At 38.4% G+C, this 25221-nt stretch overlaps 1 protein-coding gene across 1 annotated transcript; it reads left to right on the forward strand.

Moving 5' to 3' along the window:
• Window positions 1–10485: 10485 nt before the first annotated feature.
• Window positions 10486–17923, forward strand: LOC131648236 (uncharacterized). Its single transcript, XM_058918014.1, has 3 exons — window positions 10486–10987; window positions 11234–15884; window positions 16594–17923. Exons 1-3 carry the CDS (start codon window positions 10486–10488, stop codon window positions 17921–17923), a joined length of 6483 nt encoding a protein of 2160 aa, XP_058773997.1.
• Window positions 17924–25221: the final 7298 nt, after the last annotated feature.

Here is a 25221-nt window from a genome sequence, read left to right on the forward strand (position 1 = left end):
ATCAGAAGTTGCTGAGCCAAGAAGCAACGCATCAGAAGCAGAGCTCCTCAGAAGCAAAGAATCTGAAGATCAAGTAACAGCTTCTCTGGAGGATCTAAGTATTTCTGAAGAACCATCTGTCAGAAGATCATCCAGACTCATCTCTGGTCATTCAGAAGATGTCATTCTTGGAAAGAAGGATGATCCAATCAGAACAAGAGCATTCCTTAGGAACAATGCAGACTGTCAATTAGGTCTTGTATCTTTGATCGAGCCAACTTCTGTTGATCATGCTCTAGAAGATCCAGACTGGATAATTGCTATGCAAGAAGAACTAAATCAGTTCACAAGGAATGATGTTTGGGATCTTGTTCCTAGACCAGATGGATTCAATATAATTGGTACAAAATGGGTCTTCAGAAACAAGCTTAGTGAGAAAGGTGAAGTGGTAAGGAACAAAGCCAGACTGGTGGCTCAGGGTTATAGTCAGCAAGAAGGGATTGACTACACAGAAACCTTTGCACCAGTGGCCAGGTTAGAGTCTATTCGTCTATTAATTTCTTTTGCCACTCAACATAACATCACTCTCTATCAGATGGATGTTAAGAGTGCCTTCTTAAATGGTTATATAGATGAAGAAGTTTATGTCCATCAACCTCCTGGTTTTGAAGACTCTATGTCTCCTAATCATGTTTTTAAACTTAAGAAATCATTGTATGGATTGAAACAGGCTCCCAGAGCTTGGTATGAACGCTTAAGTTCTTTCCTTCTAGATAATGGTTTCACTAGAGGAAAAGTGGACACTACTCTCTTTTGTAAAACCTTTGAAAAGGATATTTTAATTTGTCAAATATATGTAGATGATATTATTTTTGGAACATCTAATGCTACACTTGGAAAGGAGTTTGCTAAGTCTATGCAGGCTGAGTTTGAAATGAGCATGATGGGAGAACTCAAGTATTTCCTTGGAATACAAATAAATCAAACATCAGAAGGAACGTATGTTCACCAAACCAAGTATGTGAAGGAACTTCTGAAGAAGTTTAATCTTCTAGACTGCAAAGAAGCCAAAACTCCTATGCATCCAACATGCATCCTAGGTAAGGATGAGGTAAGTAAGAAGGTAGATCAGAAGCTATACAGAGGTATGATTGGATCTCTTCTATATCTGACTGCTTCTAGACCTGACATTCTGTTCAGTGTTTGTTTGTGTGCTAGATTCCAATCGGATCCTAGAGAATCTCATTTAACTGCTGTTAAGAGAATTCTAAGGTATCTGAAAGGTACTACTAATGTTGGTTTAGTTTACAGAAAATCTAAAGAATACAACTTAGTAGGATTCTGCGATGCTGATTACGCTGGAGACAGAATTGAAAGAAAAAGTACTTCAGGAAGTTGCCAATTTCTTGGAAGTCACTTAATCTCCTGGTACAGCAAGAAGCAAGCAACCATTGCTCTATCAACCACAGAAGCAGAATATGTCGCAGCTGCTGGTTGTAGTACACAGATGCTCTGGATGAAAAGTCAGTTAGAAGATTATCAGATATTTGAGAGTAACATTCCTATATTCTGTGATAATACTTCTGCTATATGTTTATCTAAGAATCCTATTCTTCATTCAAAAGCTAAACATATTGAGATAAAACATCATTTCATAAGGGACTATGTTCAGAAGGGTGTTATTTCCTTAAACTTTGTTGATACAGACCATCAATGGGCTGATATCTTTACAAAACCCCTGGCTGAAGATAGGTTTAAGTTCATTCTGAAGAACATCAGTATGGATTTATGCCCAGAATGAGAAGATGAGAAGTTCTCATGTATGAGTATCTTCTGAAATGAATGTGGAACATTTTTTTAATCAGAAGTTCTGATTGAATTCGTTTAGAAATTATGATTCGGTTATTACTAACGTTTCATTGTCTAAGTTGATTCAGAACCTCTTTTAAAGCAAAACAGCTGTTACGCTTTATCTCGGGATGGTAAACCTGTCGTTACTATTCATGGATAAGCGCGCGTGCAGTTGAAGGGACGCCGACCATAGGTAACTGTGCCAGTCACTTCATTTGTCTTTATTATCTCTCCTCTCGTCTCGCAAGGACTCTAGAAGAAATTCAGAGGAGACAGGATGAGCAAAGCTCACTCAATGAGAAGTATGATGCTTTCATTGAGAGGCAAGAAGGACACAACAACGATGTTAAACAGATGCTGGCCAAGATCTTATCAAGACTAGGGTCATCTTAGATTGAGTCTATGTTGTTTCTTTCTTTTCTTTGCATCTGTTTTGTTTCTGTGCATCTGATTTTTTCATCTTGTACTTCTGTACCCATTGGTTGAACCTAAATGAAATCATTTTCTTCCTCAATGTGTTCTGTTTTTATTCATCTGAATCTTTTCTATTTTTTGATGATATGACAAAAAGGGGGAGAAATACTGTGATAAATGATTTGATTTAATCAGTTGCATTCACTAACAAGAACTGCAAGTTCTATATGGTTTAAGTGTTTTGCAGGTACAAAGAAGTGAAGTGAATCTTCAAAGCAAACACAAGAAGCAAAACCATGGAAACTGAAGCAAGCTAAGTGCTGTCAAGCTTCAGAGATCAGAAGCAAGAAAGAAGAATGAATCAGAAGCACTGATAATAGAATTTGAATATCATTGTCCATCCTGTTATGACAAAATTCTATTTGCCCTGATACATATAATGTTATGGCTCTGATACATTATTTGCTCTGATACATGTTTTTAGCCTAAAATGCTCTGATACATTTGGCTCTGATACATATCATGTATTTGAATATACATTTTATGTTCTAACTCGTTCATGCTGACTTTTGTCGTTTAGTTTTTGTTCTGTAACATTTCAGGATGTAGAGATGCTCAAATGATGCTCTGGTACATTCAACAATGTTCTGATACAAATCTAGCATGAAGTGATGTTGGTAGACATTCAAAGTTCTGAAGCTATCCGAGGGAAGCAGAAGTCAGAAGCTGTGAATGTTCTGAAGATCAAAGAAATTCAAGTTCTGAAGCTGTCCTGAATGGAAGCAGAAGTCAGAAGCTGTGAATGTTCTGAAGATCAAAGAAATTCAAGTTCTGAAGCTGTCCAATGGAAGCAGAAGTCAGAAGCTATGAATTCTCTGAAGGCAGAAGCTTATATGATCGTCTCTACCGAAATAATCAGGGAAGTCTTTTATCAAAGTTCTTCGAGTATTTATTTCAGGGGGAGATTATTTATCTCAGGGGGAGATTGTTAATCTCAGGGGGAGACATATTCATATGCTTATGCTATAGCTGTGTAATTTGTCTTTTGCCGTCTACTCTTTCTGATCGCAAATTCATATCATTTATATATGTTTTTGTCATCATCAAAAAGGGGGAGATTGTTAGAACAAGATTTGTTCTTATCAATTATCTTAGTTTTGATGATAACAATAATATGAATTTTGCTTAAGATAATATGGTACTCTAATCCAATGCAATTTCCCTTTCAGGAAATATATAAAGAGTACGCATAATTCAGCGCTCAGAAGATGTATCTCAAATGGTTCAGCATGCAACATCAGAACATGGTCTGGCAAGACATCAGAAGATGGTCGAAGCAGAATCAGAACATGGGTCTATGGAAGCATCAGAAGAACATGAGATCAGAAGCACTGAAGATCAGAAGATGGTATCACGCTCAGAAGCACTTCAAGGTCAGAAGATCAGAAGATGCTGTGCACCAAGCTGTTTGACTCTGATGATATTCAAACGTCGTATTCACAAACATCAGATCAGAAGGAAGTACACGTGGTAGACTACGCTGACTGACAAAAGGAACGTTAAAGCTACTAAAGGCTACGTCAGTAGACACAGCGTGAACAAGGCTCGAGGTAGTTGACAAAAGCGTATAACATTAAATGCAAAGCTGTACGGAACACGCAAAGCATTAAATGCATTCAACGGTCATCTTCTCAACGCCTATAAATATGAAGTTCTGATGAGAAGCAAGGTTAACGATTTCGCACCAATACAATTCAAATTAACTTGCTGAAACGCTGTTCAAATCTAAACTCAGAATCTTCATCTTCATCAAAGCTCACTACATGGCTGTTGTAATATCTTAGTGAGATTAAGCTTAAATTGTAAGAGAAATATCACAGTTGTGATTATCGCTTTTAAGAAGCATTTGTAAACTCTTGAATAGATTACATTAAGTTGTAAGGAACTAGAGTGATCAGTTGATCAGTATACTCTAGGAAGTCTTAGCAGTTGGCTGAGCAGGAAGTCTTGGCAGTTGGCTGAGCAGGAAGTCTTGGCAGTTGGCTGAGCAGAAAGTCTTAGGAGTGAACTAAGCCTAGAGTGATCGTGTTGATCAGTAGACTCTAGAAAAGTCTTAGGAGTGAACTAAGCAGTTGTTCCTGGAGTGATCAGGTTGTGATCAGAAGACTCTGGAAGACTTAGTTGCGGCTAAGTGGAAAACCATTGTAATTCGTGCGATTAGTGGATTAAATCCTCAGTTGAGGTAAATCATCTCTGCGGGGGTGGACTGGAGTAGCTTCGTTAACAGCGAACCAGGATAAAAATATTTGTGCATTTATTTTTATCGTCCAAGTTTTAAAGTCACACTTATTCAATCCCCCCCTTTCTAAGTGTTTTTCTATCCTTCAATTTTTCTTTACATTAGGGGTAATTGTTAATTGTGGATCTAATTTTTCAGGAAATTTGATTTCAAGATGAATGTTACCAACACTACTGATGCTCATGCTCCTGCAATGGATGTAACTGAAGCAACTCCTGAAATTTTCAAAGAGAAAGCTCCACTTGTGCTCTTAGGCTATGTTTGGGAGTTTGGAGGGGAAGGGAGGGGAGGGCTTTAAAAAATAGGAAGAATTGGATGAAAATGATAAAAAGATTTTGGGTAGGAGGGTTTTGGAGGGTTTGAGTTTATTCATAACACCAAAAACCCCATAAAATGGGGGAACTCAAAAATTGTATTGAAGGAGGGTTTTGGAGGGTTTTGAAGGGCTTACATAAATGTTCCAAATATCTTTTAGGTTGTTATAGTATTCCCAAAATTAAAAATATATTAATAATAATGACTCTTTTATCATTCTAAACAAAATTATTTTTTCAAAAAATGTCAAATATTTTCCTATATTTTTTTAAAATTTTGTTTTTGGAAGCCTTCCCCTCCCCTCCCCTCCAAACTCCCAAACATAGCCTTAGTGTTTGCTTTTGCCACTGTGTTGTTCAGGTATTTATGTCTTAGGTTTTAGATCTACATATTATAACTGTTATTCTGTATATTTTGGAGTAACAAAAGCTTGTAATTTTGTTTAGATTCACAAATTTTTAACTATTATTGTGCTGATTGTAGTTATCGTTGGAGGATTACTTTGACACAAGTGATTCTCATGATTTTGGGAACAATTTTTGCATGCCTGGTGTCTAGCAACATTGACACTCTGATGATGGTGTTTGCTTCAGTTTTTCTCATATATGATTTACAGTTCAGATCTACCTATTATATTTAATAATTTGGATAATTTTTCCTTGAATTTCTTGCACAAATATTAACCATCATTCTTTATATTTTGTTGTGATTGTAGTGATGCTATGAGAATGAGTTGGGAAACCATTACTGTGACTCTTCTTGTGACCATCCTTGCTTGGGTGCTTTTTGCATGGGTATTTTCTGGAAACATTTGCATGGTTACTTTACTAGTGATTCTAGTAGGGTGATTTTCCATTGATATGCAAAGATGATCATCATCTTGCAGCCTTAATTTTGATTTTGGTTGCAATAAGATCAAACCGATAGCACATAATCAAAACTATTTTAATTTGTGTTGTAATAATTTTGGTGATGGTACTTGCTTTTGCACTGTAACATTTGGAAAACAAATTTCATTCGTTTTTTTCGGATATGTATGATGTATGCTTCATGTTAGGGATGTATGCTTCATGACGATGTTATGTTTAAGTTTTCTTTTCTTCCCTTTAAAACATTCCATCATCATCATTATAATATAACCCATAGCCATTCTAACATTTAAAATAATTACCACACTACCAAAATCCCATTCTAGAGATAAGATTTGTGTAAGAATGTGTAAAACTGACATGTTTTAGAATTCATTTATTAATCACAAAAATAAGATTCATTATCTATTTCTTTTCAATTCAATTATTAAATCAAAATTAGCACATTAATTTTTTCTAAAATTTATTTATTTAATTAATTGATAATACCAGTCATATAATCACGGTTCTACCATACAACAAAAATCTCAAGTGAGGTAAAGTTTAGGAACCAGAAATTCACAACTACCCTTGAAAAGTGAATAAATTGAAAAAAGTGATCCTCAAGATGAAGCAGATCAGCCCAAACAATATCTAACCAAGAACGAACCTGTGATCAAAGGGAGCCGAAGAACTCACAATGCAGAAACATGTGTTGCACTGATTCCACTGTACCATAGCCCGATACACATAATTGATCCTCTTGAGAAATAATTGATAATTTAATAAAATATATGAAACAAATATTTTTTATTTTTAGAAACTAAAAATAATTTATTATTGATACAAATATTTTTATAAACGAAAAAACTGTATTGTTAATAAAAATATTTTTATAAATGAAAAAAGTGTTTTGTTGATTCAAAATAATAACGGGAACATGAAGTTACCGATCAAAATATGGAATAAGAACGGAAACATGAAGTTACTGATCAAAATATTGAATATTAATGGGAACACGAAATTACTGATCAAAATATTGAATATTACCGGAAACATGAAGTTACTGATCAAAGCATTGAATATTAACGAGAACACGAAGTTACTGATCAAAATATTGAATATTAACGGGAGCACAAAGTTACTGATCAAAATTTTGAATATTAACGAAAAACATTAAGTTACTCATCAATTTTTTTAATATTAACGGGAACAAATTTGGAATAAATGGGAACACGAAGTTACTGATCAAAATAATGAATATTAACGGGAACATGAAGTTAATGATCAAAATATTGAATATTAACGGGAACATGAAGTTACGGAACAAAGTATTGAATATTAACGAGAACATGAAGTTACTGAAGAAAATATTGAATATTAACGAGAACATGAAGTTATTGATCAAAATATTGAATATTAACGGGAAAATAAATTTCATTGATCAAAATATTGAATATTAACGGGAAAATGAATTTCATTGATCAAAATATTGAATATTAACGGTCACACGGAGTTACTGATCAAAATATTGAATATTAACAGCACCACCGAGTTATTGATTAAAATATTGAATATTAACGGGAGCACGAACTTACTGATCAAAATTTTGAATATTAATGGAAACATTAAGTTACTGATCAACATTTTGAATATTAACGGGAATAACTTTTGAGTATTAACGGGAACACGAAGTTACTGAACAAAATAATGAATATTAACGGGAACACGGAGTTATTGACAAAATATTGAATATTAACGGGAACACGAAGTTACTGATCAAAATTTTGAATATTAACAAAAACATTAAGTTACTGATGAATATTTTGAATATTAACGGGATCAAATTTGGAATATTAACGGGAACACGAAGTTATAGATCAAAATAATGAATATTAACGGGAGCACGAAGTTATTGATCAAAATAATAAATATTAACGGGAACACGGAGTTACTGATCAAAATAATGAATATTAACAGAAACATGAAGTTACTAATCATAATATTGAACGAAATGCATCATAATAATTACATAAATTTCTTTTTTCTGTAAAAATTACAATATTGAACAATAAGCGTGCTATGGGTACTCGTGCGAACGCTTATAATTTTGCTACTACAATATATATTTTATTCTTTATCAATTTCATTTTTAATTTTATTATGTATCTTTACTGAACAAAATACATCATAATAATAATTACATAAATTTCTTTTTTCTGTAAAAAAAATACAATATTGAACAAAATAAACGAGTCAAAACGGGTATTCGTGTGAAAGCATGGGTATCACACTAGTTAATCTTATTAATATATTGAAAGTAGTGTAGAGAGTAATAATTAAAGAGAATTTCTTTACCCACCTCCCAACCTTCTAGGTCACCTCTAGTGAAAAACCATATATACCCGTGACTTCGGAAATGCATTTCCAAAAAGCAAGAAAATGCTGTTTTCGGAGATGCATCTCCGAAAGCGCCTTTTTTTTTCAAAATTTGTCTTATTTCGGAAATGCATTTCCGAAAACAGCATTTCGGAAGTGCATTTCCGAAATACTGCGTGTTTTGCAGATTTAGCAAAACAACCCCTCCCCCAATTCATTTACCCTAATCAACTTCAAACTCAACCCCAAAGAGATTTTTTGCAAACCACTTCCAAGGCTACATCAAAGACTCCAATCACCTTGCTATACTACATTCAAAAGCTCTCCAATCTCTTCAATCGGTAAGTTTTTCGATTTTTAGATCTATGATTCAAATCTCTATTAAGGTGTTTAGAAATTGCAAAAATTATATTGGGGTAGGTTGGTACTGCTATTTAGGTTGTTTAGAATGATTAAATGTAGTTTTGAAGTTTGTTTTTGGGGTCTGCCATGGAAGTTGCAGAAAACTTCTTCGCAGGGGTGTTTTGGAAGTTCATTTCCGAAAACACCTCCATTCCCAATTTCGGAAATGAACTTCCGAAGTGTATCAGAAATGATTTTTTTTTAGTTTTTTCTATTGTCTCGCATATTTATTGATTTCAATTGTTTTCAGGAACATGGCAGGCAACCAAGCACGCATCAGACAGGGTAGAGAGACCCAGACTGCGTCGGCTAGACGCGAGCGGGCGGCGCAGCTGGCGTCGACGCAGGGCTGGGGGAAGGGTCGGGGACGTGTGCGAGTTCCCGTGCAGATGGACGAGGGTACCTCTGCATCTGGATCGAGGAGTCGTCTGACTCGGGTATCTTCTTCCCGCCAGCAAGAGGAGGAGGAGGAGTGATCAGTCACCATTTTTGTTAGTATTTCACCATTTAAAAAATAAGAATTCAGGTAAACTGTTTGATTTAACACGCGATTTTAAGTTATCTTTGTTCTTTTCAATAAAAAGTATTTTTGCTTAAGGTAACCACTTTCTAGTTCCTTTTTACGCTCTTTTATGGTATAATTAGTGGTTTCAGGTTTATGAGCATGGATGTCCAAGATCAGGAGCACAAAAGCAGGGACAAGCAAGAAAGGGAGAAAATCCAAGTCAAGGCAGCCCATACGCGTATGGACCTGCTGATACGCGTATGCCTTGGTCAGGCTCAAGTCCCATACGCGTCCCTCAAATTCCAAGGCAAAAAACCAGTCTGCTCATACGCGTATGGGAATGTCATACGCGTATGACCCCCATCCTGTACGCGTCTCATACGCGTTGTGCTGAATTCATGTGTAAAAATTGCTCTGCCCATACGCGTATAGGGAGTCTCATACGCGTATGAGGCCCAAAATGTTGCCCATCTCAAACCTATATAAACCAGTACTGCGAATTTCACCGGGTTGGACGATTTTTGACTGCGAAGACACGTTCAGAGCGCTGGAGAACTCAGAATTTGGCAAGGGTTTCACATCATTCAAGAGTTTACACAATTGAAGATTGATTCCTCCACAAATTTTGTAATGACAACAATTCTTTTCATTGCTTTGTTTTTGATTATGAGTAGCTAAACCCCTTTTTGCTAAAGGGGGTGACCCTGATTATGAATGTAATGAATTCGTATTTGTCAATGCAGTAATTTTATTATTCATGGTTAAATTGATTTGTTCTTGTTATCGTTCTTAATGCATAAACCGTCGGAAAAACGGATTATGAGTTTTTATAAGTATTAAGCTGGACAGCTATTATCTATCGACCTGAATAAGAACATGGGATAATAAATATTATCTAGGACTAGAAATACTTTATCTTGACCGGAAAATTCTCGATATTTGAATGCTTGATCATTACCGTAATTGACTATGGACATAGAAGTTAAGGTTTGTGTTCAAAGATCTTCTGACTAAGGACTTAGGCTTAGATGCTCTAGAGAACCGGTAATCAATTGTTGTGAAGTATATTATTGCATTGATAAGTTGAAATTATTGCAGGCAGAATCATTCACCTACCTTTAGCATACTACTCATATTTGTTATTCGTTTAACCAATTTATTCGCTATTTCTAAATTGCATATTTTCATCGTTTCCTTATAAACCAAACTATTTACCAGTGACCTTTTGTTTAATTGAAATCATATTCAAACTCTATATCCTCAAGCAGTCCTTGAGATCGACATTCGGAGGAAATTCCTTTTATTACTACAATAGGCAAAAATAGTACACTTGCTATTTTCCTATCAAGTTTTTGGCGCCGTTGCCGGGGACTGCCAAAGATAATAGAGTTAATAGAATTATTTCAATTAAAATTTTGTTGCTCCGCGACTAAAATTTTATTATTACAGTTACTTTTGTACTTTTACCATACTAACTTCTGTCTAATCTGTTTATGCGAGGTAAGGCCTCAGCTGATTTTCATTTTGACGCAGAACCCGAAAGATCTTTGCGAGCTAGACTTCGACAAGCTAAACGAGAAAGACTGGCAGAACCAGAAAGCGAGGAAGAAATCATTGTTCACTCCGAACATTCGGATTCTGAGTCAGACACAGGTTCACAACCAGAAATTCATATCATGGCTGACTTACCTCCTCCAGAAAGACTCTTGGGAGATTATGGTAGAGAAAATAATCCAGCAGGGAGATTGACAATAGTAAATCAACCGGTAAATGTTGCTCACTTTCAGTTGCACCCATCAACCATTCGTCAGCTGGAAAGTAAACCGTTTTCAGGAAAAGTCAATGAAGATGCCAACAAGCACCTACAAAAATTCCTGACAATGACCACATCATTAAAAATTGAGGGGCACTCAGAAGAAGCAAAACGGTTGGTTATGTTTCCCTTTACCTTATCTGAGGACGCCGAAGAATGGTTTTATTCCCTACCTGCAGGAAGTATTACTACTTGGCAACAAATGGAAACAGCATTTCTGAATGAGTATTTTCCAGCTTCTGTGTATATCCGCAAGAGGTATGACATTATGAATTTTAAACAGAAGGATGGAGAGTCACTGGGAGATGCATACAAAAGGTTTAAGAGGTGTTTAGTTGCATGTCCCACTCATAATCTGGACGCAACTGAACAAATGCAAAACTTTGTGAATGGGTTGAGATTAAAGACAAAGCAACTTATTGATACAGCTGCCGGTGGATCAACTAATTTCGCGACACCTTCTGGTATTAAGAAGATTATTGAGGCTATTGCTGCTAACGAGCATTTGGAGCTCTATGATCGTACTGTGAGCCAACCTGAAGGAAAAATTGATTTAAAATTGGCAAATCAGGTTGTGAACATGGAAGATCAAATTAAAGCTGAAGTGGAAAGAAGACTGAAAGGTATGCACTTAGGTACTCAAACGGTAGCTCAAGTTCAACCCGCTCAAGCGATGGTTTGTGAAATCTGTGCTGGACCACACTTTGCCATTCATTGTATTGCTACTGCAGAACAAGTGGAGGGTATAAAGTTCTTGAGGCAGAATAATCCCTATTCCAACACTTATAATCCAGGGTGGAAGAATCATCCAAATTTTTCGTGGAAGGATCAACAGGGTAATGTCCAAAAGCAAATCCCTCAACAACAACAGTACATGCCTCAACAACCACCTTACCAGCAACAATATCACACACCTCAGCAATCCTATCAGCAACAAGGGCCAAAGAAAGCAGATTGGGAGATTGCCATTGAAAAAATGGCAATGCAGAATGTTAAATTCCAGGAAGAGACAAGGGACAACCAAAAGAACACTAATGCTTCTATCAAAAATCTTGAACTTCAACTTGGGCAGATAGCACAGCAGATCACGAGCTCTCAAGCACCAGGTGCTTTACCAAGTGCAACTGTGACAAACCCGAGAGAGCATAATAATGTGAGTGCAGTAACTACAAGAAGTGGAAAAGCAACTGAAGTTCTTGAAAAGAAAGTTGAAGAAGAAGATACACTACTTGAAGTGGATTTGGAAATCTTAGAAAATAAAACAACCCCAACGGAAGAAGTCATAGTGAAGCCAGCTGTGAAGGAAAAGTCCAATGAGCAAAAACCCATAATAAAGCTCCCATTCCCACAAAGGAACAAGAAGCAGAAGCAGGACGAGAAAAATTTTCAGAAGTTTGTAGAAATGTTCAGGAAGTTGGAAATCAACATCCCATTCTCTGAGGCACTTGAGCAAATGCCTATCTATGCCAAATTCATGAAGGACATCATATCCAAGAAGCGCACCACCGACACTGACTCTGTTATACTAACTGAAACTTGTAGTGCTATTTTGCAGGGTATGAAGATTCCAGTTAAAAAACCAGATAGAGGCTCGGTTACTATTCCTTGCACCATTGGAGATAGATCCTTTAAAAGGGCTCTGATTGATTTGGGGGCTAGTGTGAGCCTTATGCCTTTGTCCATCTACAGGAAGCTCGGGATTGGAAGAGTTCAAGACACCAGAATGACACTTCAATTTGCTGATCACTCGGTGAAAAAGCCCTATGGGATTGTTGAAGATGTTCTGGTTAAAGTTGATAAATTTGTTTTTCCTGTTGATTTTGTAATTCTGGAAATGCCAGAAGATGAGGAGATACCCCTGATCTTGGGTAGACCATTTTTAGAGACGGGTAGGTGTATGATAGACATTGAGAATGGTACTATGACTCTTAAGGTTTATGATGAGGAGCTGAAAATTAATGTGAGAAGCACTATGAAGCACAAAGAGGATGTAGGTACAAATCACTCAGTGGAAGTGATTAATCAGATAGTAGCCGATAACATTCAGAGTAGTTTTCCAGAATCACCTTTAGAAAGAGTTCTGTGTTTGTCAACTGAGGAGATGGAGGAGAGTGATAATGAGAAGGAAAAAGAAATTCTTGCTCTTTTTGATGCACAACCACCTTGGTTGAAATCCAAACCACACCGGTGGGAGGATTTAAGAGGTTCACCGGAAATAGAAGATAAAAAGGAAAACAAAACAGGTACAAGTTCTGAGTTAAAACAACTTCCTGTTAATCTTAAATATGTTTTCCTAGAATCTGGAGAAAAATGTCCTGCTATTATCAATTCTGAGTTAAATGAAAAAGATGAAGAAAAGTTGATACAGGTACTTAAGAAACATAAGAGTGCTATTGGTTGGACTATCGAGGATATTAAAGGAATTAGCCCCACGGTATGCATGCATAAAATACTGATGGAGGATAACCAGAAACCGGTTGTGCAACCTCAAAGGAGGTTAAATCCAGCAATGAAAGAGGTAGTAAGGAAAGAAGTGGTAAAGTTGTTGGATGCAGGATTAATTTATCCTATTTCAGATAGTTCTTGGGTGAGTCCAGTACATGTGGTACCTAAGAAAGGAGGAACCACAGTGATCTTGAATGAAAAAAATGAGCTGATTCCAACTCGCACAGTAACAGGGTGGCGAGTATGCATTGATTACAGAAGACTCAACACTGCGACAAGGAAGGATCATTTTCCTCTTCCGTTTATTGATCAGATGTTAGAGAGACTTGCAGGGTATGAGTATTACTGTTTTCTGGATGGATATTCGGGGTACAATCAGATTGCTGTAGCCCCAGAAGATCAGGAGAAGACTGCCTTCACATGCCCTTATGGTATTTTTGCTTACAGACGGATGCCGTTTGGGTTATGCAATGCCCCAGCTACTTTTCAGAGATGTATGACATCTATATTTGCCGACATGCTTGAAAAGCATATGGAGGTGTTTATGGATGATTTTTCTGTTTTTGGTTCTTCTTTTGATATTTGTTTGGCTAACTTATCTCTTGTTTTGAAAAGGTGTCAGGAAACTAACCTTATTCTCAATTGGGAGAAATGCCATTTTATGGTGCAGGAGGGTATCGTGCTTGGCCACAAGATTTCCCATAAAGGAATTGAAGTGGACAAAGCCAAAGTGGAGGTGATAGCTAACCTTCCACCCCCTGTGAATGAAAAGGGGATAAGGAGCTTTATAGGACATGCAGGCTTCTATCGCAGGTTTATCAGAGACTTCTCAAAAGTAGCCAAACCATTAACTGATTTGCTTGTTAAAGATAAGCCCTTTAATTTTGATGGTAATTGTTTGGCAGCTTTTGAGACTTTAAAGAGTAAGTTGAGTACTGCACCTGTTGTAATAGCCCCCGATTGGTCATTACCTTTTGAAATAATGTGTGATGCTAGTGACATTGCTGTGGGGGCTGTTTTGGGACAAAGAAAGGACAAATTACTACATGTGATATATTATGCTAGTCATGTCCTTAATCCGGCCCAAATGAACTATGCAACTACCGAAAAGGAGTTGTTGGCCGTGGTTTATGCTTTTGACAAATTCAGGTCTTATTTACTTGGGTCTAAGGTTATTGTTTATACTGATCATGCTGCTTTAAAGTATTTGTTTGCTAAGCAGGAATCCAAACCAAGACTGTTGAGATGGATACTTCTCCTTCAGGAATTTGATCTTGAAATCAAAGATAAAAAGGGGTGTGAGAATACAGTTGCAGATCACTTATCTCGCATGAACCCGATTAAGGAAACTGAAGAGGAGCATCCAATCCAAGACACATTTGCTGATGAGAGAATCCTAGCGGTGACTGGAACTCCATGGTTTGCTGACTATGCCAATTACTTGGTAGGTGGAGTTATACCTGATGATTTTAGTGCTCACCAAAAGAAAAAGTTTCTCTATGATTGCAGGTTTTATTTGTGGGATGACCCATTCCTATACAAAAGGGGAGTGGATGGCCTAATCAGAAGGTGTATTCCCGAAGGAGAGCAGAGAGATATACTGAAGGCTTGTCACGATTCCGAGTATGGAGGACACTTTAGTGGAGATAGAACAGCAGCAAAAGTCCTCCAATCCGGGTTCTATTGGCCTACGCTATTCAAGGATGCCTATTACTTGGTCCGAGAATGTGACAGATGCCAAAGAACAGGTAACATCACGAGGAGAAACCAGATGCCACAGAATTCAATGTTAGAGGTAGAGCTGTTTGATGTGTGGGGTATTGATTTTATGGGACCGTTTCCACCATCATTCGGAAAGAACTATATTTTGGTGGCGGTCGATTATGTGTCCAAGTGGGTAGAAGCTGTAGCATTAGCCACAAATGATGCTAAAGTAGTTGTGAGCTTTCTTAGACACAATATCTTTTCCAGGTTTGGGGTACCAAGAGCCTTGATTAGTGATGAAGGCACTCACTTTCTGAATAAGCTTATGGAGAGTTTGCTAAAAAAATACAATGTGAAGCACAAGATCGCAACACCATATCACCCTCAGACGAGTGGACAGGTAGAAGTGTCCAACAGGCAGATCAAACAGATATTGGAAAAGACTGTTAGTGCTTCTAGGAAAGACTGGGCTGTGAAATTGGATGACGCGCTTTGGGCTTACAGAACAGCATTCAAAACACCGATAGGTATGTCTCCGTATCAGCTTGTTTATGGTAAACCTTGTCATTTGCCACTCGAACTCGAGCACAAGGCATTTTGGGCCACCAAATTCTTAAACCTCGATCCCAAAACAGCTGATGGTTCCCGAATTCTCCAACTCCATGAGTTAGAAGAATTTAGGAACTATGCGTATGAAAATGCCAAAATATATAAAGAAAACACAAAAAAATGGCATGATCAGAGGATCGAGAAGAAAGAATTTTGGGAAGGGCAGTTTGTTTTATTGTTTAACTCCAGGTTGAAGCTGTTCCCTGGGAAATTAAAGTCAAGGTGGTCCGGACCATTCGTGGTCACGAAAGTATTCCCTCATGGAGCAGTGGAGGTTAAAAACCCAAGTAACGGGGATATTTTCAAAGTCAACGGACAGAGGTTAAAACCTTACCATCAAGTCCAAGAGGTAGGTTTGATTCAATATCTTCGTCTCACATCTTGATGTGGAGACCGTCGAGCCATGCGACGTTAAACGAAGCGCTGCTTGGGAGGCAACCCAAGGAAGGTACGCATTTTGTTTTACCGCAAAGTTCTTTCATTCAGTTAAAATAAAAAATTAAAAAAAAAAAAAAAAAAAAATAATAAAATAATAATAAAAATATTTTTTTGAAAAAGTTAAAAATTTTTGCTGCCCATACGCGTATGAGACCTAGCCATACGCGTATGGGATATTGGACACAAAGGGAGAGGGCTCTGGTCGTATGCGTATGGTACGCGTATGGTGGGCCAGGTACGCAGCCATACGCGTATGACATGTGATACGAGATCTGGATACGCGTGTTTGAATTTGTGACCGTTGGAGGTTGCGTATGAGAAACACCATACGCGTATGACTTTGGCTGATACGAGATCCATGAAATTTACACACAAAAATCACTCTGCCCATACGCGTATGAGGCGTATGATACGCGTATGGGTCGTCCATTCTCGCGTATGATACGCGTATGGTTTTCTGGTCCCACTATTTATACTTTTTCCTGACATTTCTGATCATTATTCTGTTTTTCCATACGCACAACTCTCGTATTGCTCTCATTTCATCTGCAGAATTTTGTATTTTTTTGTGTTTTTGTGCCTCAGTTTTCAGGTTACATTGTTCTTTCTTCTCAACCACGGCCCCATATGATCGTAACAGATTCAGATCTGCTGCACACTATGCAAAGTTTGAGAGTTTAGCCACCAGAAACATTATTGAAGAAAGATCCTGGACGTTAACACCCGAGGAACTACCTGAAGTCCAAACTGTTCTTCAAGAACAAAAGTTAACATTTCTGAATGAGCGGATTAAACCTGTTAGCAGAGTTTTGATCCAAGAATTTTATGCCAACGCCTTCAGGCCAGAATCAGAGGTTGATCCAGTGTTGGAATCTCGAGTTCGGGGTAAAAGAATAAACTTCAGTGCTGATAAGATTAATCGGATTCTGAAATCACGACCCCTCGAGGAACATTGTCACTATCAAGAGATGAAGATGTCCATGAGAAGATTCTGGCCATTTGACGAGATGAAGAATTTGTTGCTTCAAGAAGGAAAAGACTGGCACCCTACTACAAGAGCCTCGCCTTCAAAGATGATGGTGGTGGATTTGGCCCCTATTCCAAAAGCTTGGGCGTTCTTTGTCCATCACACTCTGAGCACCAATCAAAGCGGCTCTGATTTAATTGCTGAAAGAGCAATGTTGCTATATTTTTTTCTGACCCACCGTCCTGTGAACATTGGGCGGATCATCTCTTCTGATATGGACGACATAGCGCAATCTTCTTCAAAGAAAGCGCTCGGTCATGCTTCTGTGATTTATTTGTTGTGCAGGAAAGCAGGCGTTCCAGATCTTGATGGACCGGTGGTTAGACCAGCTAAATCCTTAGGGACGAGTTGGTTGTCTCTCGTTGCTCCTCACAACACTCAGGCTGAAGAACCTAGAGATGATGGTTCAGGACCGAGTGGCACAGCTAGACCTGAGAACACCACCCCCGCACCAGAGAGTACTACTGCTCCAGATGCTTCTGCATCTGTTCCATCATCTTTACCTGCAGATATGATGGATGAAAACTCTCGGTTGTATCGGTTTATGATGTCAGGTTGGTGTCTGTGGCAAGACCAGTGCCTGCAGATGGGGATTCCAGCACGCTATATGTGTCACCAGACTGATTTGTGGAATGATGCTCAGCGCTTCCGTGATCGTTATTCGGGCACTTCAGATGATCCGTCTTTTGGGATCGTTCGCATGCCGGGATTTCCTGCACCATTTCAGATGGGGGGGCCCTTTATCCCGCAGGAACAGCCACATCAGCAAAACCCTGACCCACAGCCGAATGTATCCCCAATAGATGCATTTGTTCAGGGGACACCTTTTGATATCGATGAGCACATCAGTTATGATGCGGATATGCAGGACAGAGATGGAAGAACCGACACATAGAGTTCTTTTGTTATCTTCGAGTTTGTTTGTTAGTTTTTATTTTTTTTCAATTGCTTATAGTTATCGTGTGTTTTGATGTACTTTGCTTTCGTTGTTTTGGTTTTATTTTAGTTTCATTTCTCTGTAATCGCCTTTTGGGCATAACTTATTAATGAATTCGTTGTTTTATCATTCAGTATGAATTTCTTGTTTATAGAGATGGTGGTTCTAACTAAATGGGTGACCTTGATTCTAAACTCCACAAATGAGTAAATCATCCAATCATGTTACCTCATTCATAGATACCTGTGACTCACGATCGGACGCACTTTAGTCAACGTCATCCTGAAATACTAACAGCTTTGTGACAACTTGAGTGAAGAAGCACAATATGGAGAATCATCAGGAGACCTGTCAACATCAAACTACCATGGTGAGATCAGATATAGCCGATTATTCATTCCGTTCCATGAGAGATATTCAGGTATGATTCTACTATTCAGAATTTGCATGCGTCCTTTCTGTTGTATACTGCATGAACACACACTGAGGCAAGTTTTTTTTCTTTCACCCTAGAGCCTTTTGTAGTCACCTAATGTTGATTATCCCTTGTTACCCATTTTCGAGCTAAAAAAAAAAAAAAAAAAAAAGCTATCTTTTCTTTCTCTCACACCCTGACCTTCCCCTGTTTCAAGTATGTAAATTACAATTGTTGGTTTCTTGGTTTTTGTGTAAGTTTGGGGTTGCTCCTGGAATAGCAACGTGTAAGTTTGGGGTAGCTATGCAATGATGTTCAAAAGATGAACTCACAATATGAGTACAAAAAAAAAAAAAAAAATTTATATATATAAAAAAAAAAGAAAAAGAGAGCTTACAATGAAAAGGTACTCAGGAATAAGTGCATGGAATTACCCGAAAACTTTTCCAAGAGACCCAACAGTAACCGTGTTTAGCAATGAGACGCAGAGACACATACTTGAAACTTGAAACCTTCATCCTTCTGTTTTTATTCCACCTTGACCCGAGCCCCATTACATCCTTAAAGACCTCGACAAAGTGTGTGAATTATGCATGTTAACAAGGATTAGGATTCATTCGAATTATTGAGTGAGTATTACATACCATGAATTTGAGTGTAAACACATGAACCCCTGAGAGAACTGGTGAGAGTGTGAAAGAAGCTGACAGGTCGAATGATGTTTCAAAATGGAAGTGTCTCTAAGCGATGGTGGCATAAAGTTGGAAGAATTAAAGGGGTGATCGCGAAATGAGGTGCGAAAGATTTCACAGGTATTGTGGTAAGAGTTTTGTTTCAAATAAGTTTGGGGTGATATGATTGGTCTTGATTTGGAGTTGCTTGAGGACAAGCAACAATTTAAGTTTGGGGTTGTGATCAGTCACCATTTTTGTTAGTATTTCACCATTTAAAAAATAAGAATTCAGGTAAACTGTTTGATTTAACACGCGATTTTAAGTTATCTTTGTTCTTTTCAATAAAAAGTATTTTTGCTTAAGGTAACCACTTTCTAGTTCCTTTTTACGCTCTTTTGTGGTATAATTAGTGGTTTCAGGTTTATGAGCATGGATGTCCAAGATCAGGAGCACAAAAGCAGGGACAAGCAAGAAAGGGAGAAAATCCAAGTCAAGGCAGCCTATACGCGTATGGACCTGCTGATACGCGTATGCCTTGGTCAGGCTCAAGTCCCATACGCGTCCCTCAAATTCCAAGGCAAAAAACCAGTCTGCTCATACGCGTATGGGAATGTCATACGCGTATGACCCCCATCCTGTACGCGTCTCATACGCGTTGTGCTGAATTCATGTGTAAAAATTGCTCTGCCCATACGCGTATAGGGAGTCTCATACGCGTATGAGGCCCAAAATGTTGCCCATCTCAAACCTATATAAACCAGTACTGCGAATTTCACCGGGTTGGACGATTTTTGACTGCGAAGACACGTTCAGAGCGCTGGAGAACTCAGAATTTGGCAAGGGTTTCACATCATTCAAGAGTTTACACAATTGAAGATTGATTCCTCCACAAATTTTGTAATGACAACAATTCTTTTCATTGCTTTGTTTTTGATTATGAGTAGCTAAACCCCTTTTTGCTAAAGGGGGTGACCCTGATTATGAATGTAATGAATTCGTATTTGTCAATGCAGTAATTTTATTATTCATGGTTAAATTGATTTGTTCTTGTTATCGTTCTTAATGCATAAACCGTCGGAAAAACGGATTATGAGTTTTTATAAGTATTAAGCTGGACAGCTATTATCTATCGACCTGAATAAGAACATGGGATAATAAATATTATCTAGGACTAGAAATACTTTATCTTGACCGGAAAATTCTCGATATTTGAATGCTTGATCATTACCGTAATTGACTATGGACATAGAAGTTAAGGTTTGTGTTCAAAGATCTTCTGACTAAGGACTTAGGCTTAGATGCTCTAGAGAACCGGTAATCAATTGTTGTGAAGTATATTATTGCATTGATAAGTTGAAATTATTGCAGGCAGAATCATTCACCTACCTTTAGCATACTACTCATATTTGTTATTCGTTTAACCAATTTATTCGCTATTTCTAAATTGCATATTTTCATCGTTTCCTTATAAACCAAACTATTTACCAGTGACCTTTTGTTTAATTGAAATCATATTCAAACTCTATATCCTCAAGCAGTCCTTGAGATCGACATTCGGAGGAAATTCCTTTTATTACTACAATAGGCAAAAATAGTACACTTGCTATTTTCCTATCAAGGAGGCAGTGACATACCACGAGGCGGAGGAGGTACCAGATGTTGACCCTCCACACGGAGAGGAGGAGGAGCAGGAGGAGGGCTACCCTGGAGGGCCCAGTGACACTACCTTGCTGATTACCTACCACGAGCATGTCGCTCGGCGTATCTAGGAGGGAGAGGTATTTTTTATAATTTGCCCGACTATATTATTTAACCATTTATAATTTAGCCGTTTATTCAATATTTTCTTAACGGTCTAATTAACATACTTTTTTATATGTTTTTGTCGTAATAGGAGAGAGAGACATTGAAAATGGTGAACCACTCCCGGAAGGTTTTAGTCTGTTTAAACTGAATGCTGAGTGGTTTAACGACGCGGTGAGAGCTTCAGGGCTTAGTGGGCTGTGCATGACGGGGTATACCACCATCAGCCACGGCATGCAGGGTGCCTTTGTGGAGTGGTGGCACAAGGAGACGTCTTCTTTCCACTTATCGGTTGGGAAGATGACGATCACCTTGCATGATGTGCAGTGTCTTCTCCACTTGCCGATCAGGGGGACGCTGTTGGACCACTCCCGGATCTAGAGGATCGAAGCCAGTGAGTGGATGGTGCTCTATTTGGGTATGGAGCCCGAAGTTGCTGACTTTGAGTGCATGACGACAAATGGGCCTCATATCCGGTTCACCACACTGAGCGCTTATTTCGAGCACCACCTAGTGGCGGCGACCGAATCCGAGGAGGCGGATGACGCCCTATTTGTGCAGTATCACCGTGGTTGCGCTCTCCGGTGCTGGTACATGTTTGTGGTAGGCGCTGCATTCTTTGTGGACAAGAGTGCAAGGTACGTCGACATGACCTACCTCCGCTATTTCATGGACTTGACTACCGTTCACCAGTGGAACTAGGGGTCAGCTGTTCTGGCATACCTATACCAGAAGCTGAATGAGGCCTCCAACTGGAGGACCAGGCAGTTGACCGGATCCTGCACACTACTTACGATACGTTTCGTTTTAATTGTTTCATATTTATTCATGTTCCATTTTTATTTTTAATACATTATCGTGTTTGTGTTTCAGAGCTGGATCATCTCCTACTTCTCCCGCATCCACGGCTTCCGCGTTGATCCTATGTACGAGGACGCCATGCCCAGGGCCGCCAGATACGTTCTCTAGAGGGGGAAAAACGCAGTGGGACCATACCGTGGGTACCTCGACCGCACGATGCACGATGACGTCACTTGGAGGCCATTCAGCGACTACACTCATGTTGTCCCCTTTGACGGCATATCGTTATATTCTGGCTGGTTGGCATGCGGGACCAACACCATGGTGCGGTATCTCCCTGAGCGGTGCATGCGGCAGTTTGGATATGTGCAAATGATACCCAGGTCACCTTTTGAGGATTGGGAGCGTCATGTGGTCCCGGAGGAGTATCGTCACATTCGGGTCACCCAGGACTGGCACAGTGTGGAAGGCTATGTCACATGGTTCTATCGGGTGTCACATCCTCTTATGAGACCCGACGCTCCCGGCGCTCCTAGGCCAGCACACGAGGAGATCCTGGAGAACCAGCAGGCCGAGGATGACCACACCATTGATCTCCTGCCGATCTGCCAGCGGATAGAGATGCTTGGGCGGGACGCGTTGGATCGAGGTATCATTGATCAGGGCGGTCCAGAGGCAGTCGCCGTGATGGAGAGGATCGTCACTGATGTGGGCCGTGCGGCGGCATACAGGCAAAGAAGATTGTTGTCTTGGTGTTTCGAAAACTGAATTTCGACGAAAGAATGTGTCTCTCGAGTTATAAAAAGTTTGGGAGTGAGGAGATATGTTAAGAGTTGTTTGGAATATGTTTAAGTTGAAGAAAAACAGGTTTTGGAGTGAAATTTCCATAAGCAAAACGCAGGAAATTGCTGAATTTTTTGTGAAACTTCAAAAATTCATAACTGGAATTCTGGGTATCCGATTTGAGTCCCGTTTGAAGAGTTGGAAAGTTAATAAGATGAATTTATTTAAAAAATGGTTCCAACATCTTTAATAGAAGTATTTGCAACAAGACGATGTTGGAAAGAGATGAAGTTTGCGGTTACGCTTGTCCTTGGGACCAGACTTGTGCGTTGGTGTCGCGCTGGACGTTAGTTTCAGAGTTGAGTGAATTGAAGGAGTAATTAAAGGGTTTGCTTAGAATAAATTTTAAGAATTAAGTGTCACATTTGAGAAGTTTTGGAGATACCGTAAAAAGTGTCGCGGCATGGCGTCGATGTTGGCATTTTCAAATGGCGTTGGAATAGTTAACAAGTTAGTAGCGGTTATGTTGAAGAAGTACCTGAATGGTCGACATATGTGTAGTCGATTTGAGATGTGTTAATTGGTTGTTATGTTGGATGGTTGGACGTGGAGGTGAAGTTGATGATGGTTGTATCGGATAAATTTTCGAGGACGAAAATATTCTAAGTGGGGGAGAGTTGTAACACCCGGTATTTAATTAATTATTTAATTAAATACTTTCAAATTATTTCGAATTTAATTGTTGAATTTGTGGAGTGTTGATAATTGTTGACATGGGTTTTATGATTAATTAGTCGATTAATTAGTTGATTAAGTTGTAGAAATAGTATTGAAGAAATACTAGATTTGTTATATGGACTTAATTATGTGATGGTGGTAGTAAAAGGTGGAGTGTGAATGTTAGGCCCAATAGGTTTAATGAAATTAAGTTAAGATAAGGATTAGGTTAATTAGAAGAGAAAAAGTCTTGGGAAATTGGTCATGGAAAGTTGTAGAGAAGAGGGAAAAGAGGAGAGAAACTCATTCCCGTTTTTCTTGCAAAAGTTTCACTAAATCAAAGATCCCCGATCCGTTAACCGTTGGATCGTCGCCAAATTTTGTGGGTAGGTTCGCAACACCTATATCTAACTTTTGACCGTTGGGATCTTCAAAATAAGGTCTGAGTTGGGAGATATCATCATCGCACTGTAGCTGCATATTTGGAAAAATATTCAGCTTTTGATTCTAATTAAAAGAGGCAAGGATTAGAAGCTAAGGCTAGAAGGCTTCGATCGGTAGAATTATAGAGTAATCTCCAATCCAAGGTAAGGGTGGGGTTCTTGCTCTATAAACGGGGATATGATGGACCGTATGTGGGGGTTGGGTTATAATTTTATCGCCGTGTTTGGTATTATTTAGTGTTCGCTATTTTGTGATTTTCTGGAAAATTATATATGCTGTTATTGAGTGTGGAATATTGATTAATGGTGTTGGTTTGTGATGTGGTGATATTAAGTTGTAGGCCTATGGCCAGTGACGATGCAATGTTATGATTTGGCGATAACTGCGAAATGCAGGAAATAAAGCGACGTTGAGTTACCCTAATGATCGGTAACATTTGTGATATAGGCGTATGCCTCGCGACGTTGTTTTGTGATGTTTGTGATTTGTTGCATTTCATTAGTGTCTCATAATTTGCATGTTTTAGCGACGGCCTGGATTGGCAAACAGCGACGAAGGCTTATGCCTGTTTTGATGCCTCTATTTATTGGCAATTGGCGATGGGGGCTGAAGCCCTGGGTACCACATGCATGTGCATTTGTTAGAGTCGTATTTCATTTGTGTGATTATGAGTTTATGTGTTGTGATGTGTGAACTTATGTGAATTATTGTGAAATCTGAATATGAATTTATGTGAGATATGGTGACGTGTGTTGTTTTGATTTAAATAGTGAAGTAAACTATACGGTAATGATTATACCGCAAAGTGATGATTATTATGACTTAAACCGTATATATACTGTTTATCATCACCCTGTTTATATTGTTTGATATCTCACCCCTTTTATTTGTTTTGCCGTTACCTTTAAACTGGTAACGTGCAGGTGATAGCCTTGAGGAAGATTTAGACGATGCGAGTCGAGTCGATGGTCGCTCTGATATGTAGCACTCGGGGGGATAAATGCGTGTTTTAATTATTTGTTACTTGCTGAATTTTTAGTGATGCTTTATTGTTGAATTGTAGCTTAAAGCTATTTTGCGAAGATGTTATGATTAAATTGAAAATTGTGAAGTATTGTGAATTCCGCTGCGAGATAAAATAATTATTTTGATAAAGTAATTTTTTAGGATTAATTTTAAATTCCCGTGCTATGTATATATATATGAAGGCAAGTAAGTCGAGAATATTTTTGAAATAACGAATATGTGATACCTCAAATGAATGTTGTTTGGAATTTGTACTCTGATTTTTATTATAATTACCGGGTAGATTTGGGGTGTTACAGGAGGTCCCAGGGAGAGAGGGTTAGGCATACCCAGTAGGGGTCCGGGTTTTTTTTTTTGTATTCGGATTATATATTTCGCACATTATGATTCGGTCTATATATATTATTTGAATTTTATTTATTATATTAGTATTTTACGTTGATATGTCGTTTGTTTTGTTCGGTTTTTCCGTTTTGTATATATTATACGTTTTGTATATCTTTCGTACGGGACTATTAGAAAAAGCATAAAAAAAATAAATACTTCTGCATAATTCGGAAATGCACTTCCGAATTACACTGAAATCTGAAAAA

Source organism: Vicia villosa, linkage group LG1 (assembly GCF_029867415.1).
Source record: "Vicia villosa cultivar HV-30 ecotype Madison, WI linkage group LG1, Vvil1.0, whole genome shotgun sequence".
Taxonomy (NCBI): Eukaryota; Viridiplantae; Streptophyta; class Magnoliopsida; order Fabales; family Fabaceae; genus Vicia; species Vicia villosa.